This window comes from Saccopteryx bilineata, chromosome 1 (genome assembly GCF_036850765.1).
Source record: "Saccopteryx bilineata isolate mSacBil1 chromosome 1, mSacBil1_pri_phased_curated, whole genome shotgun sequence".
NCBI classification, from domain to species: Eukaryota; Metazoa; Chordata; class Mammalia; order Chiroptera; family Emballonuridae; genus Saccopteryx; species Saccopteryx bilineata.
Genome location: NC_089490.1, coordinates 230299501 through 230317134, shown reverse-complemented (window position 1 = coordinate 230317134; position 17634 = coordinate 230299501). Strand labels below are relative to the sequence as shown.

Genomic DNA, 17634 nt, shown 5'->3' with positions numbered 1-17634 from the left:
GACTGATTGGGATGATTCCATTGTAAGTTGTATAAATGTTGAAGCCCTATGTTCACCTGAACCTAATGTAATGTTGTATATTGACTCTACTTTAATTAAAAAGTTCTAAGTTAAAAAAAAACAAAGGCATAGTACAAACTTTCAAAAAGTGGGGGACATCTGTATTTGCAAGGGTGAGGAATGTTACAAAGGGGAAGTGCAGGGAGCCACGGCAACATTTCAGCTGAGCCCTAAACAGTAATGCCAGCCCAGGGAAGGGGGCGCTGGTGGTCGGGGTCAGCAGCGGGGACCACCGTTCCAGCAAAGGGAGCATGCATGTATCCATTCCTCCATCAGGAAGGACATAATGCCATAAATAGCCTATCGACCCCCAACCCACTCTGACCCACCCCTGGAAGAAGACAGTCTCTTGACTAGACACCGAGAGGCTCTGCTTATTATAAACCCATCCCAATTGGTGCATTTTATTATATTTGGAAAACCTGCCTGTTCCTTTTTGCCAATACCCCTCGTCCCCCTTAAGTGATGGGCTGGAAGAGAAACCTAGAGTTTATTATAGTCATTATGACTCAGCCAGATTGAAGACTTGAATTTAATGGAGGTTTTCCTAACAGTCCTTGGGGATGGGGGGACATCTTTCCCACCAGCCATGAAGTAGGATTATAAAAACACATTTCTTTCTTGGAAAAGAAGAAAAGAACCCCTGTGATCTCAAAGTTCTGATTATTCTAAAAGCCGACCACGTGTCCCGGATTTCTGTACTGTTTCCCCACACCTGCCTTTTTTCTCATTCTCTTGATTTCTCCGGTGTAGTAATAAGCCAGATAGAGAAGGAGTTGACCTTGTTCCTGACCTTGCTATGTGACATTGGCCAAGGCCCTTCCCCTCTATCAGCCTCAGTTTTTTCAAATGGAAAAGGCAGGGATGGATCTCATGGGGAAACTCAAACATTCCTTGCTTCTTCTCGGAAAATTGCGACAAACAGGTAAATTCATTTCATAGGCCCGGATCCCGCAGGAAAAGCCTATGTAGACTGAAACTCTCTTTCTCGGGGCACAAGGCCTTCCTCTTTCTCACACTCACCACGCTGCACTCCTATAGGCCTTTGCGACTCCAGAAATCCTTCCCTAGTTTTCCCAGGTTTGCCCACGGCTGCCCATGTGGATCTTCATGCCTGTGAGTGTCCAGACCAAGAAAGAAATCCCTCCAGGATCTATGTCTGTCACACAAGCTAGAGAAGAAGTCTGGGCGAGGTGCATGGGCCCACACAGTATGACAGGTAGGGACAGGGCCACCTCAGGACTTGTGCTCTGTCGAAGGGGATCTAAGTTCCGTGGGTGATGTCAGGGAAAATGAAAAGTCCAGAATAACCACTTTTTGCTGAGTTTGCACTATTAGTGCGACTTCTGTGAGTGGATCCCAGGAAATGACTATCATTTTCCCTCAATTTCTGCATCCTTGCCATTGGCAGGACTCCCTCTGAATCCCTAGCATCTGCAATGCGTTAGCAGTTTTGTTTGATTACCTGGGTCTGCCAACTTGCCCTCTATCCTGGTCAGAGTGGTTTGCAGAATTGTGAGAATTGAGTCAGGCCAGTCTGAGGTCCACTTGAACGTGGCATTCATCGTCCATCCCATTCCCAGGGCCCTTGTTACCAGTACCAGATACTTCACGATAGTGTCTGGTAGATATGTCAGGACCTTCTTTTCAGCATGTAGGCTCTTTCCACTCTCTTCACCCCTTTTGTAATACTCAGTTCTATTGAGTTAAGAATCAAAGCCTGACGGGCAGTGGCGCAGTGAATAGAGCATCAGACTGAGACACGGAGGACTCAGGTTTGAAACCCCGAGGTCACTGGCTTGAGCATGGGCTCATCTGGTTTGAGCAAGGCCTGCCAGCTTGTGACCTTGCCAAGGTCACTGGCTTGAGCAAGGGGTCACTGGCTCTGCTGTAGCCCCTCGGTCAAGGCACATATGAGAACACAATCAGTGAACAACTAAGGTGCCACAATGAAGAATTGATGTTTCTCATCTCTCTTTCTGTCTGTCCCTATCTGTTTCTCTCTTTCTCTGTCACACACAAAAAAAGAATCAAACAAAGAGGCCCTAGCTGGTCAGCTCAGTCAGAGCATCACCCCGAAACACCAAGGTTGCGGGTTCCATCCCTGGTCAGGGCACCCACGGGAAGGCACCAATGAATGCATCAAGGCACATCTAAGTGGAACAACAAGATGAATACTTCTCTCTCTCTTTCTCTTCCTCTCTCTGTCTTTCTAAAATCAATCAATAAAATAATTAAATAAAATAAATACTAAAATAAAATAATAATTAAATAATGATGTGCTAACATTAAGTCTGGAATAATCTCCTTGTAACATCCTGGCCCTTGGTTCCCACTGATGTCTGCAACAAGGTCCACTCAGTGCTGTTGTACGCTGTCTAGAAGAAAAAGGAATTTCAAACGTTTTCTATAAACCTTAGCTTGAATTACTGTATCTTTTGGTTAGCTGTCAGCTGCTCAGGATCCAAATAATGAGAAATATTTTTTTCCCACAGACAATATAGGATATAAAACACATTGTTCGTGCTTCTTTGGGGGAGGGGGGAGGGGAGAGAAGAAGAAATAATAAAAGTAAGATATTGTGAGAGCTTTGAAGTGCTGGGGGGCACAATGGCAGGTTCCTTTGTTGAAAAACGGATTTTCCTCCCTGCCGAGGCTTGATGCTTATCAAACATTTCTGAGCAGGAGACAATGAAAATGACCCAGCATGAATAAAAGGACAGAGGACAAGTGTGCTGTGAAAGGGGTGGCGGTGGTTCTCATTGAAAACAAATAGCCTGAGGCAGCAGCGAATGGGGCGCACTTTATCCTCGGTGTCCTTTCTATAGCTGGGACCCAGGATTGTTTTCCCTGGAAGATGAATGGAGTGCGGGGAACACTGCTTGGCCGCCTCCTCCAGCCCGTCCTTGCATCCAGCAAGCCTTTTTTAATGAGTTATTTCTTACCGTCACCCTTCCTGGCAGGTCATCATCAATATCCCTGCTGTAGAGGCAAAACTTAAGTCAGGCTGGGGGGCAGCTCCGTCATGGGCCTGAACTATGTGAGGGTCATGTGGCTGAGGATGGGGAGCAGCTGTCCTCAGGAGCTCTCCTGGCTTCAGAGGGGAGGGTGTGAGCAGAGCAGCAGGGAGGGAGGGATGTCAGTGATATCCCTGGTCCAGGGGGTAGTGTTCCCTGTGATATCATGAGGCTTTCTGAGGGTAGGAACTGCCTTCTACTTTTCGGGTACACAGCATCCATTAGATTTATGTATTATCAGAGAAATTGATGAAGAGTATGGGCAACTCCCCATGTAGGCGTCTTTCAACCAAGACTAAGCATACACGAATCTTGGCTGACTTGATTTACCAAGAAGGAAGGACTGAGAGGTTTCCCATAAGGTCATTACTGCTATTTTTTTTTGGGGGGGGGGGTGGGATCCAACATTAGCTCCCATTGAAAATTCAGTCACATCAATACTTATTGATCATTTGCTAGGTGGAAGGTAATGGACAAAGCTTTGGTGGACTGCCAACAGGAATGGGTCATGGTCCCTACCCTCAAAAGTCAAAGATGGAAGGGAACAGAAAGAGATGCATATGACTTCTTACAACACAGGTATTTGAGAATAGGAGAAGTGCTATGTTAGAAATGCAATTGAAGTTCCTGAGACCCTGGCATTGGAAGTGATGAATTCCAGTTTGGGAACTGGGGGAGGAGTGATGATAATAATACAAACTAGCATTGCTATGTGCCATGCAGGCAATAAATGCTTTAGTTGGACTATATTATTTAATCCTTACAGTAACTGCATACGATGAATGCTAATGCTCTGTTCCTTTTACTCATGACACTGTGGAAGAGGAGAGAAATCAAATAACTTAACCAGCAAACAACAGGGACAGAATCAAAGCTGGCAGTGGATGTAGGGTAAGCTAAGTCTTGAAGAACATTAACATATTTTGTACATATGTAATCTAGTCTCTGGGCAAGGTGTTTCCCATAGATATATCATTTACTTCTCATGCTAACTCTGAAAATACTATTATCCCCATTTTCCAAATCAGTGACTCAAAGAGATTAAATGACCAAGTGACATGGCTACTGAATATCAGCAGGGGGTATTCAAACCCAGGCAAGTGTGGTCTCAAAATATGTCATCTCCTCCCACTATCCACAATGATGCTTCAAGGAACAAAGTGGCCAATGGTCACTCAGGGTTTCAAAACTCCAGTAAGGCAGTCACGTTCAGCTGAAGGCAATTGGGGGAATCTCAGGCACGGACCCTGGAAAGTCTTCTACCCCACTGTAGGTACGTCCCTATACAGGAACTGTCACCTGTAGACCTGCATTAATTGAAGACTTCTAGCATTTCAAAACTGGTCAAGTCCATTGGGCAGTTGTACTCATCTATTGCTGCATAACAAATTACCCCAAATTTAGTGGCTTAAAACAATACCCATTGTTATCTCACAGTTTTCACTTGTCAGGAATTCAGACACAGCCTAGCTGGGTCCTCTGCTCAGAGTCCATGGGCTGCAGTCAGAGTGTTGGCCTGCTGGATTGGGAGCTCAGGCTTTGCTTCCAAGCTCATCCAGTCATTGGCAGAATTCAGTTCCTTGCTGTTGTGGGACCTCTCAACTTTGAGATGCTGCCCTTTTCATCAGCTGTTCCCAACATGTTTCTTTCTTGAGAAAAGACGTAGTCTTCCTTTTAAGATCTTTCACTTGATTAAGTAAGATCCACTCAAGGTAATCTCCCTCTGGATTGACTCAAAATTAATTTATTTGAGATCTCAATTACATCTACAAAATCTCTTCATCTTTGCTGTATAATGTACCCTAATCACAAGTGATACCCTACCCTATTGATAGGTTCTGTCCATACTCAAGGGGCCAGGATAATAGAGGACCTGTATACGTGGGGAGTGGAATTTGGGGGCCATCCTAGAATTCTACCCACAGCATGGATCTCATTTTTGGTGCCTGTGGAGGTGTTTGTTGGCCACCTTTGGGTTAAGATAGGACCTCATTATGTAGGCAGGGTCAGGGAAGAGTCTGGGTATGAGCTATACACAGTCGGGATTGTGCATCTCCACTTCCCCTTGCAAGGATTATTTATCCACCACCCGTTGGTGCGTCTTGGCCACGGGTCAGCATTTCTGATGAAAGGTTTCATGGGAAAAAGATGACATTTACATTCAAAGTTGACTTGGTGGTTAGCTTTGGTGACTATCTTTTAATTATTTCTGCTTCCCCTCTTCCTTGTTATCGTTGACACTCAAGACTTAGTTGTTCATGTTATTTATTGAAAGAGCCAAAAAGGAAAAGGCCAAGGCTAATGCCAAATCATTGAAAGAAAGCAACATGTTTGAGGACGTCTAAATGCTAATAGATGGAATCGGCTTCTAGACGGGAAGATTTGATCTTTAAACAGACTTGGGAAGTGGCATTTTAATTCAGCCAAGCAACTCATAAGTGGAGTCTGATTTCTTTTTCAAGGGTTGTCTATTGAAATCCTACCTTAGGTTTTTTGTTTTGTTTTATTCCGTTTACATTTTCATGTGTACACACTTAGCCCAAAATATTACTGTAATAAAAAGAAGGCCTTAGCCTGTGATATTAAACAAATTTGTAAAAAAAAAAAAAAAGTAATTTAGGGATTTCAATCTCATTTAAAAATGTCTAATATTTCAATATCCTTAGACAGTTCATGTACTAGTACTGGCAAAATTGAGACAATTTTGCTTCAAAGTCAATTCCAATAGTGAACAAACTTTCATTGAACAAAAACAAAAACAAAAAACAAAACCCCTCACCAGTATGCAAGGCTGGGGAGAAGTTTATTCCTACCATTATCTACTGCTCCAACAATAACCTCTGCTCAGAACACAACTGGATCCTGAGCCTCAGCTCCGACTACTGCATGAGAAAGGTTTTAACTAGACAGCAGGGCAGAGGGACTTTTGTGGACTGGACATCTGGGCTCAGACTGGGACCAGCATGAGCCTGGAATATTCTTTCAGATCCTCTCCTCATCACCTATCTGTCCCAAACAGCCTCAGCCTTGAAGGATGTTGGTGACTTTAAATATCTTCCCGGGTCTGTAATGAAGATGCTTATAAATATTATAAGAGATTTATCACTTCGGTGTGAAATTCTCTGATACCAACAGGGAGTTTTTAAACACAACTGGTAACAAGAAGCATATGGTCAGAGATTCAAGTTACGGTGTGTTTTTGTGTTTTTTTTAATTGTTGTCTGCCAAGGACAATATATTTTTTTCCCCTTCTTCAAAATAAACATTGTGCAGGAATGTGCCTCAGCAAATGGCTGGGGTTCTATTATATTTCATGCAGCTTTCTAAACAATTTCCAACCCCGGGCTGGCCTGGTGTCAAACAGAAGGCCACCAACAATAGCAAAATCCCATTAAAGCCGAGAAGGTCCTTCCTGAGGTGAGCCTAGCCAGAAATAGTCATCTTGGCTTATTCTCCAGTTTGGCACCAGGGACTAATAATGCACAGTCTCTTAATGGAAATTATCTAATTTCATCCAAGAGTTCCTCCAGAGAGAGCCGGGCTGACGCACTAACAGTCAATATAACAACATTCTTCTTGAAGTGCTGGACAATGGGTCTTTGGAGAGACTGATGAACCACGTCAGACGCTGGACAAACACAAGAGTAAAAATAGGCACCAGAAACATTGACACAGCCACCTCATTCTCAGGAGGGAGGCCCACCAAGGAGGGTCTGTTCGGAGCACCTGATGGGAATAACTTCATCAGACCTGCTGGGGAGGGCGGAGAATCGTAGAGAAAAAAACAGAAGGGGAGTGGGAGAGAGAGCAAGAAAAGACACAACAAGGTGGAGAATGGCAGACAAATGAATAGAGTGAGAAATGAAAGAAGAGTCCTTCTCTGTCAGTGGCACAAAAACATATTCATCAACTCTACTTGGTCATTTAATAGGAATCCTGCTTCAGGTTTAATTCCCATTAACATCATGGGGCTGTTTTCCAAGTGCTCTTTGCAAGGGGCGACCACTGAAATGGCCAAGAATGCTTCGTTTCAAGATATGAGGGGCACATTGAAAAATAGTAATCCTGCTTAAGATATAAAGTACTCATACATTGCTTAAATATTATTTATTAAAATAACTTTATGCTTCTCATGTATTAATAAATATTGAAATCTGTACAGGAAAAAGGAAATCTAAATATTATATAAGAAAAAAGATTGAAGTTCAGTGAAATTCATATAGATATACACACATATGAGTTCTATAATGCTAATATATATATCTATAACTACATATCTATCTATCATCTATCTATCTATCTATCTATCTATCTATCTATCTATCTATCTATATCTATCTATCTATCTTAGTAACCTGTAAACTATCCCAATAACACTTTCATAAGACCAACAGAGTCACCCTTGTTGATGACTTTTGCATCTATATTTAAAGGGATATTGTAGTGTACTTTTCTTTTGTAGTGTACTTTTCTTGTGACGTCTTTGTCTGATTTAGATATTAAGATAATAATGGCCTCATGTGGGGAAGTGTTATCTCTTCCTTTAATTTTTTGGAAAAGTTTGTGAAGCACATGTTAATTCTTTAAAGGGTTGATAGAATCCACTAATGAAGCCATTTGGGTCTTTTTTATTTTATTTTATTTTTTGTATTTTTCTGAAGCTGGAAACGGGGAGAGATAGTCAGACAGACTCCCGCATGCGCCCGACCGGGATCCACCCGGCACGCCCACCAGGGGCGATGCTTTGCCCACCAGGGGCTGATGCTCTGCCCCTCCGGGGGGTCGCTCTGCCACGACCAGAGCCACTCTAGCGCCTGGGGCAGAGGCCAAGGAGCCATCCCCAGTGCCCGGGCCATCTTTGCTCCAATGGAGCCTTGGCTGCGGGAGGGGAAGAGAGAGACAGAGGGGAAGGAGGGGGGGGGGTGGAGAAGCAAATGGGCGCTTCTCCTATGTGCCCTGGCCGGGAATCGAACCCGGGTCCCCCGCACGCCAGGCCGATGCTCTACCACTGAGCCAACCGGCCAGGGCCCCATTTAGGTCTTTGACATAAGGTTTTATTGTGGGATATTTTTTATTACTAATTTTATTCATTATACATCTTTTCAAATTTTCTATTTTTTCCTGAATCAGTTTTGGTGGTTGTGTCTTTCTAGAATTCTCTCCAGTTCATCTACTTTTATCTAATTTTTTGTCATACAATTGTCCATAATATTCTCTTATAGTTATTTTTATTCTTTAAGGTCAGTAGTAATGTCATCTCTTTCAGTCTTGATTTTAGTAATTTGAGACTTTTCTCTTTTTCTTGGTCAGTCTAGCTAAAGGTTTGTCAGTTTTTATCAAACTTCTCAAAAAGCCAGTGTTTGGTTTTATTGATTTTCCCCCTATTTTAAAATTTTCTATTTTATTTATTTCTGCTCTTATTTCTTTCCTTCTGCTAGCTTTGGATTTAATATTGTCTTCTTTCTCCAGTCTTAAGGTGAAAGGTTAGGTTATTGATTTGAGATCTTTCTTTTTTTTAAAAGATATAGGTGTTTATATCTATGCATGTTCCTCTAAGCACCACTTTTCCTGTATCTCGTAAGTTTGTTATATATTATTTTATGTTCATTTATCTCAAAATAGTCTATATTTTTCCTTGTGATTTTTTTGTTCTTTCTTCTTTTTTCGCCCTTTGGTTATTTGGGGGTGTGTTATTTAACTTTCACGTATTAATGTATTTCCCAAATTTATTTCTGTTATTGATTTCTAGCTTCATGTGGCAGGAGAACAGACTTCTTATGACTTAAATCCTTCTGAATTTATGAGACTTGTTTTATGGCCTAACATGTGGTCTATCCTGGAGACTATGCCATGTGCACTTGAGAAGAGTGCGTATCCTTCTATTGTTGGGTTGAGTGTTTTATCGATGTCTGTTAGGTCTGGTTGATGTATAATGTTGTTCCAGTCTTTGTTTTTCACATTGATCTCTTATCTAATTCTATCCATTGTTGAAAGTGGGGTATTGAATACTTCTACTATTACTGCTGAATTATTTATTTTTTCCTTCAAATTCTGTCCCTACTTGCTATGTGTATTTGGGGCTCTGATGTTAAGTACATATGTGATTATAATTATGTCTTCTTGATGGATTGACCCTTTTGTCATTATAAAATTCTTTCTTTGGCTCTAGTAACAATTTTGGTCATAATGTATGTTTTGTGTGATATTAGTATAGCAACTTGAAAAAGATATATCATTCTCAACTTTTTTACTTGCAATCTGTTAATGTCTTTGAATGTCTAGTATGATTTTTGCAGATTGCATAAGAACATATATTTTTAAAATCCATTCTGCTCATTTCTGCTTTTTGATGGGCATGTTTAATCTATTTCCATTTAATATAATTACGAATAAGGTAAGATTTACATCTCCTATGTTTTTGTTTTCTGCATGTCTCAATCTCATGTTGGTTTTGTTCCTCTGTTCCTCTATTCTAGCCTTATTTTGTGTTAGGCATATTCTAGGACATCATATTAGCTCTCCTGTCATCCATATATATAGTTATTTATATGCATAGTTATTTTTATCTATCTAAAAATGTCTTAATTTCTAATTCATTTTTGAAGTATAGAAAGAACAAGAACACAGAGAGACTGGAGAAGAGATGAATGAGGTCCCTAGTGGCCAAAAAAAGCCAGTTCGAGTCCAGTGTGCATCACTTACTGTGACCTCAGCCTAGTTACCTAACAGTTTAAAACTTGGTTTCCCCGGGATAATTGGAAATGCTAAGGACAGCCTATTCCAGGGCTTGATCAGAGGGACAAGTGATAATGTCTGCCAGTGCTGAGCAGGGAGCTGGGACCCCTACTCCCCATTTTTGTTTATCTTAGGTGTGAGGCAGGGAGATTGACCCAGGGAGGTTGGCAACTGGTTTGGAAAATTCTAAGAGAAATTTCAGAATAAGATTCTCTGTGACCTCTATGGTGAACATTGTACATGTCATGGTGGGAGGAAAGGAAGGGAGAAAGAAGGGAGAGGGTAGCTAAAACCTTTCTACTTGCCAGCAGGTTGGCAAGACTGTCTGTGTCGAACTTCCTGCTGTCTTTGGGAACCTGCAGAGAGGCCTCTTAAAATCAACAGGCTGGTGTCTTGAGCTCCTGCCTCTTGAGAACCCGAGATTCCTGTGGAATTTGTTCCTGTGGAATTTTCTATCACGCATGGCTGAGGTGGAAAGAAGGGTGGGGCGGGGAAAGGAGGAAACATCTGAAGCTGCTCTCAGAGCCTGAGTCCTGGAGCTTGCATTGGGTCTTAGCCCACAACCAAAATAGACACCACTCTCAGGTTGCAATGGAAAAAAGGTGACAGGGATGTTATGACTCAGAGTGAGAGTGGAGGGGGAGACAATTTGAATAAATGCCTCCCTAGGCCTGTTTCCAAACTACACGTAGTTGCTGGGATAGCATGAACATTCAGGGTGATTCCCTTTTAGTAATGCACAGATGCCTCAATATCAACAGAGTGACTTCTTGTCATTTGAACATGTAGATTGGACACAGTTTGTGCCACTCATTGAATTCTGATCATGGCCAGCCTGATGCCAAAGGTGGCGTGTTCACTGACTGCTGGAGAGAGGTGGCAGGTCTGTGTGGAGGGCTCATGGAGTTTGGGGTCCCTCCTGACTTGGGCATGTTGGAAATGAGGAGCACTTGGAGAGTTATCTGTGCTCTAGAACAGCAAAAATTAATGTCTACAACCAGAGAGTAGGCAAAGCAGGCACTCTTAGCAGAAGTCAGGAAATGCAATTGAAATATAATATCAGATTGGTAGAAGTTAAAGGACCACTAACGTTTAGTGCTGGTGGGGATGTGGAAAGGAAGAGTAATGTCATAATTGACAGGGAAATGTAATTTGTTACAGTAATGTTAAAGCTAACCACTCAATGAAAAATAAGATACCCCCCCCCAAGAGTAAATGTACCGATTGTCTTTTATTTTCTACAAAGTGAGGATATGGAGATAGTCCTTTTGTGTTCCAAGCCTTCACTTCTTCAACAGGCTATTGCCATTCCAAATGACCCATACCTATTCTGTTTTGAACCTAACAGCTTTTTTTAAAAATGTGTTCCCGGTTACAAATAGACACAGCTCTCAGTCTTCAGTTCAAAAGTCAAACATGATTGTTCACGTTGAAGAATCGCGTGCTTTTTTCAGCATCTCTGGGTGAAGGCAGCAACCACACCAGAGAAAAACTAACCCTAGAGCTGGGAGCCACTAACTTCTCAACAGGTGCTCTGTCTACAAGTTTTTGATGGAAAACAGTTAGATGCATGTTCTGATACAATATTGTCTCTAATAGGGACTGTTTCAAGATGAAATCACTGATTATCCTCTCACTTCCAGCCCCTACAGTGCTGACATTCTTGACTTTTGTCTCTGTCTATACCACCCCCACCTCGCCTGCTTCTGTCCAGAGAACAAAGTTTTGATAACCAGGCTGAACTAGGTAGACACTGGTTAGCAGGATCCTGGTCCCACTGAAGTCCTTTGTGACCCCATGACTTGCCTTTCTACTTCTTTATAAGTCTAATTCTCCCTCAAGACCCTTGAAAACTAGTATTTGGGCATTTATATATGTAAGACTCAGACAAAAGAGCCATCGCCAACCATGAAAATACCTGTATCTATACGAAATAGCTACGATACAGTTATACTGATGGATGGCTATGAACTTCAAAAGTAAACTACTTATTTGGAGTCAAATAGGGCATTGAACTCTTACAAAGCCATTTGGTGCTGGTCGGGGGAAGTGAATGGCAGAGCTCCAGGGTGTGGCGGACCTATCTTTCCTCCCTTCTCACCATTTATGACACTGTGGACAGAGGGCACAGACCCAAGAAAAACTCTAAAATGCCATCCTCCACTCTCCGTCTTCAGCACCCATCTGGGAACCTGTGCCCAACATACCCACACCATCCCTCTGTGACCCAAAGAGACCTGTGTCCTTGATTGTATCTTGTGCAGAATCTCTTTCTGTATTCCCCTTATCAAATGGAAAAAAAAAGAAAAACCTGGTAAACCCCACTGTGATTTAGGGTCTCCCTAATACCCTGAAACACAAACTAGTGATGCAGCCACCAATCTGTCCTTGTTTACCAGTGTTCCTGTGACAATTCTAGGTTAGAATTCTATTCTTCAGCCCCTATGCCTGAAACCCATGCACATTCTGATTGAGAGTAGAGAGTTTTTCCTTTGAATAAACTTTCCCCTAAAGAAATTGACTGAGTGGTAGAGTTCTCGTTGGTAGGTCAGAATATGTTGCCTCTTCTTTCTGGAACACCATTTCCTAACTCTGTAACCTTGGGCAAGCCACTTAACCTCTCTAAGGATCAACTTCCTAAACTCAAATCAGGATGATAATACCTCCTCTGATTACGTTGAAGAATACGTGGGCTAATACATGGAAACTGACCTCGAGACCTGTGAAATATAAGGTGTTATCACTGAAGGGTGACGACTTCCCTCACCCTGTTTGGTGATTTTAAACACATAATACAAGATCTTTCCATATTGTCTGCAGTATAGAAGGAAACAGCTGCTGGCCCAAGCCAATTTTAGAAACCTTCATTTTCCCGAAAGGAAGAGCCAGCTTTCATCACAACAAGGTTGCTGGCACCCGACAAGCACTGCCAGACAGCAATGCAGAGATGGCCCAGCAGGTGTCAGCAGAGAACCAACTTTTGGTACTAAGTGGGCTCATCAAGGGATGGAGGAGATGCTGGGGCCTAGTGGGCTGTGTCAGGACCAGCAAGATTCTGCCATTAAGTCCAGAGATGTCTCAGTTTTGGTAGGGTGCAGGTGGACAGATGGGGACCACTGAGATGGGAGAACCCTTCAGCTCTATCTACGAAGTCCCTCTCTTTGGCTCTGGAATCCTCTACCTTCATAGGGTCTCTTCCTATTTCTGCCTCTTAGTCCCTATTCTTCTGGTCCTCAAAACCTGTGCTCTAATTTGGGAAATTTGTCTCAAAGGAAAGACAGGTTATGTTTGTTTAGATAAATATTACTTTGGAAATGACTTACCTCTCTTTCTTTCAGTGCCAGACCTACACCTCCATCTCCTATCTTAACATCGAACTCACTCACTAGAGGTACCACCCCTCCCACTTTCAGGTTCAGTAATTCAGGCAACAAAGCCAGCTTCCCCAAGGCAGGTGGCTAATATGTTGGGAGTAGGAAAGGGTTGTATTCAACTACTAAATAGAAGGCCTGTTCAATAAGTACTAAATCTCTCATGTGTTAAAAATGGGCTCTCATATTTTAGTCTTACAGGGACATGATTTCACGGCAAATATATGTGAGTCTCTGTTACAATGTATCACATTAAGTTTTATGAGGTCTGAGGTCTTTCTTGGCTGGGTCTGTAGAAAGGGACTTGGAGAGAGAGAGAGGTAGCTGTTTGCAGCAGGAGAAAACCCTACCCTTCTCCAGTGTGTGCGTGTGTGTGTGTGTGTGTGTGAGAGAGAGAGAGAGAGAGAGAGAGAGAGAGAGAGAGAGAGGGAGGGAAAGAGAGTGAAAGAAGGGGTACCTGCATGTGAAATGGTATATCCTAGTAATGGGGAAAAGGAAGGCAAATGGGACCAGACCCAAAGGGGTGTCTGAGGCTCTAAAGCCAGATGTGTGGGCAAGAGGTCATGGGCAGGGCTATGGCCACATAAAGGGACAGCCACATGTGAGAAGTCAGAAAAAGCAAAAGAACTAAGTCAAGTGACTTGGACCTCATGGTCTTATCACATGGTTACTTGCCTTTCTTACCCCATATGGAAGTCTACTTTCAAAAGGCACAGGAACTCTGTATAATTCTGGAATACTAAAGTTTCCAGCAGAAGAGAGTTGTAGCCTACTCAGAATAATTCAATGGTTGGGGGTGGTGTAGAGAGGAGTCTCCAGAGTCATAAACTATAGTATCTAGCATCCACCAAAACAAAACAAGCAAACAAAGTCCAACACCTCCACTAAATTTGAGCACTGGGCCCAGCCATCTATAAATTTTCACCTGGCAAAATGACAGGCAGACTATATGCAGACTCCAACATCACTGCAAATCTTCTAGTTCCTCAGATGCCTGGGCATGCTTTCTTTTCTTCTTTTTCTCACTCTGAATATTTGTTTCTCTTCCTTGGAAGCCAGGAGTTACCATGTTTGAAAGAATATTTAAAATGAAAGTGGGGTAGAGGAGGGGGTACACAAGCAACTGCCTTGCACATTACTTGGCCCAGAATCTATAAGAAAAGACAAAGCAGATAGCAGAACTGGATGGCTTGAGCCCTTGCCAAGTTATGTGACTGTAATAAACAAAAATCAACATCCAATCTCATTGAGCTTTTATGTTCAACTGCTGCATTATCTGTGTCTCCACGTTTAGGACAAAAATTTGCACTGGGGATTTAAGTATGGAGGCTTTGAAGACAGGGACAACCAAAGGGTGATGGGACCTTTCCCGTGCTTCAATCAGTGCATAAACCTCTGACTTGAGCCCCTTTTTTTCAATCCTAAACTTCCTTAAACCGCATTGTTATGTTATAAAACGGACAGTCTATGGCACTGTGCACCCTCAGTATGGTGAGGTAGCTTGGCTGTGTCCACCCAGGAATATAGAAGGAAGAGTCATATGCATTAAAGACGGTCGTCAGAATCGATCAGAAAATCTGTTTAATCTTTCAGTATAAAGAACTCTCTCATTGTCAAGTGTAATTTGCTGGGGCAACTCTGCAGTCTCAGACAAAATCATCTTTACAAATGAGCTTCCTTCAAAGATAGCGCGGCCACCTTTAAGCGCAAGTCCATTAGTTTTCTCCGGGCCCTCTTCCCTCCTGCGGGACGGAGCCTGGGGCCTGTGGTTACCAGGCCCCGGGGACCCTGGTCCCTGCCCCAGAGCCTCCCCGCCAGGCTCAATTGCTCTTGGACCAGCTCATTTCGCCACAGCTCGGAGCCTCTCGGAAAGCAAAGATTAAAGGGGAAAGTCGCAGCTGTATATATTTTCATTGCTAGAAGGGAATTGATTTCCGCGCATTTATTTTGGTAGTTGTAATACACAGAGGCGGATTTGCGTCACCCGAGCAACTTGTCGGTGGAGATAAAGTTGCACAAATATTAAAAGGGGAAGTGCTAGGAGTCATTATAGAGTTTTTCTCCGGAAGAAATAAGGATTTCTGCAGTATCCTAAAATACTAAGGCCGCGTCTATTTTGAGACCAATCTCGCAGGCACATCCGCTCATTTGGTACGAGTTTGAGCCCATCAAAAAACAGGAGATGACCTGAACTCCGGCGAGCCCAGGGTTTCCTGCTGCTTTCTTGGTTCAGAAGGGTGGGGAGTCAGGAGGAGGGGAGCCTGCGGGCTCAGAAGAGGGCTACGGGCCCGCAGAAACCAGGCTTGGGCCCGGGGAAGGAGTGTATAGGGGCGAGGAGGAAGGGGAGGCAGGGGATCCTTCCAAAGGTTTCCCTTTTCGTATTTCCCAAAGGGAGCTCCGTGTCGGCCACGGAGGCGCTAATGAGGTTGCAATAAAGCCGAGGGTCTGGGAGGGCCCAGGAGTGTACAGGCCAACGTGCAATTTACGGTCACGCCGCGGACCTTCCGCGGAAAGAGAAGCGCGCGGCCCGGCTGGGATCTCGCGGGGAAACCTGGCTTTCTTTCCTCACCTTCGCCCGGCCTGACCCGCTCATCTGTCCTTTAAGTGCTGCAGATGCGGGTCCTGGGTCCCACGGGAAACCCGGGGGTCCGCATTTCGCCCAGTCTGCACCCCGCGCCCACCCCTGAAGGTCGTGTTTTATTGGGGGGGGGGAAGGAGGGTAGCCGTCCTGGGGTGGGTCTTAAATGCATCTCTTAGAACCGTGAGTTTGGGCTTAGGCCGCGGATGGAGTGTTGGCAGTCAAATTGGAATTGCAACGGAATTGGAAGTGACCCTAGAAAAGAGCAACACGCACTCGCGCTAGTGACTTCGCCGAGGCCTGTGGAGGTGCAGAGGCCTCTCCCTCCCACCCGGCTCCCGTCTGAATCCTTAGCCTTTGCTTGCATTGCCTCTCCTGGAGGCTTTCAGAGAGGGCCCAACGTCTCAAGTGGCTTTATACTTGTCACTCCTTGTCCTCTGGCTAGAAACAGAAGGGCTGGTTTTCCTGTGTCTCTCGCCCCAGTTACCAGGGCCCTACGCCCAGCACATCCCTCCATTCCATCGTTAGAAATACCACCTCTGCCCTGGCTGCAAAGAGCAGAGCAGGAAAACCCTTTAGCAGACAAACAAACAAACAAAAAAAAAAAAAAAAGGGGGGGGGGACAGACGGGACGGGGGTGTTCTTAGTGTTGTCTGGTCCGAAGTGATTGATTAGTGATCGATAACTTTCCAACTGAAAGAGCTTCAAATGACAACATCTGCAACAAAGGGACAGAAACCATTACAAAATAATTTAATTAGCTCAAATCCTAAACTCGAAATAGGCACGGCAAGTTCAGTTGCCTTCCCGGGTTTATTTGGTAAGAAACCTTCGTGCTGAAGTGAAATTTAAAAATGCCACAGAAGCTTTATTGCAACTATATTGAAAGGTCTTTCTGGGGGAAAAAAAGGCCACAGAACTACAGCTGCTCTGTTAAGAGGTGCTTATTATGACAATCGAAAACAAAAGATTATGTGGTTTCATTATTATTATTTTATTTTCTTCCTGAAAATGTGCAAGAAGAGCTCATCTGGGTGGCCTGTGGTTTGTTTGGGAGAGGGGTGGGGAAATCCATTCTGACTATAATTTAAAAGAGAACGAATTCTTAAAATAGAGATGTTGATGTTGCAGAAAACCCCCCACTGCACCCACCCTGCACTCCAAAGAGCCGAAGTGCGAAAGGTGCACGCCGGCGGTCCCTGCAGCTTCTCTCTGAGACCAGGCCCAAGGGGTTCCTAGGGAAGCTGTCGGTGAATTGAAAGTAGTTTTTAACCCCGAGGAAATCTGCTCTTGCGGGCACTTGCAAAACAACAGAGCCCACGTGATCCGGGGATGTGGCGGAGGAGGGAGGGTGACATTTCCTACAAGGTGCAGCGAGGAGGGGACGCGCGTGCCGCTCTCCCGGGTTTCGGTCGGCGGCCTGCTTTGTTGTCTTTGAGGCTCTGGGGAAAGTTTGGCTGCGTCCAAGGCAGTCGTTGGGAGACATCCATCTTATTTTGTTTGAAAAGTGACTTGTTCAAGTTGTCACCGTGTGACAGCTCAGAATAAAGCTAATTTGCGACCGCCCCTCCTCTCTTGCCCGAGGATATCGGAGGCAGTTAGGAGGGCGCGGTGCTAACTTGGGCGGGTACCCGGGGCTCCAACATTCCCGCAGGAGAGCTTGGGGCTGGGCAGCGTGAGGTGCGAAAGATGGGGTCTTGCGAGGACACCAATTTTCACGATAAGGGCCGGGTCTGGAGAAAAATCGGGCCCGAGCGATATAAAGAGGAGGACACTTGGGGGGCCCCCCGCGCGTTCCGAGAGGCGGGCTTTGCACCCGCGATAATTACGCGGGACCGTCGGTTTCCACAGGCGTGTAATCCAGTATCTTTAT

The 17634-nt window shown here is 44.1% G+C and overlaps 1 protein-coding gene across 1 annotated transcript in view; it reads left to right on the top strand.

The window, feature by feature from the left end:
- Positions 1-10953, top strand: part of MTARC1 (mitochondrial amidoxime reducing component 1) — a 41438-nt gene extending 30485 nt beyond the window's left edge. The window contains exon 7 of the mRNA XM_066237969.1: positions 10124-10953. Coding sequence (XP_066094066.1) covers positions 10124-10187 — 64 coding nt within the window. The 3' untranslated portion in view covers positions 10188-10953. The remainder of the gene's footprint in view (positions 1-10123) is intronic.
- The last annotated feature ends 6681 nt before the right edge of the window (positions 10954-17634 follow it).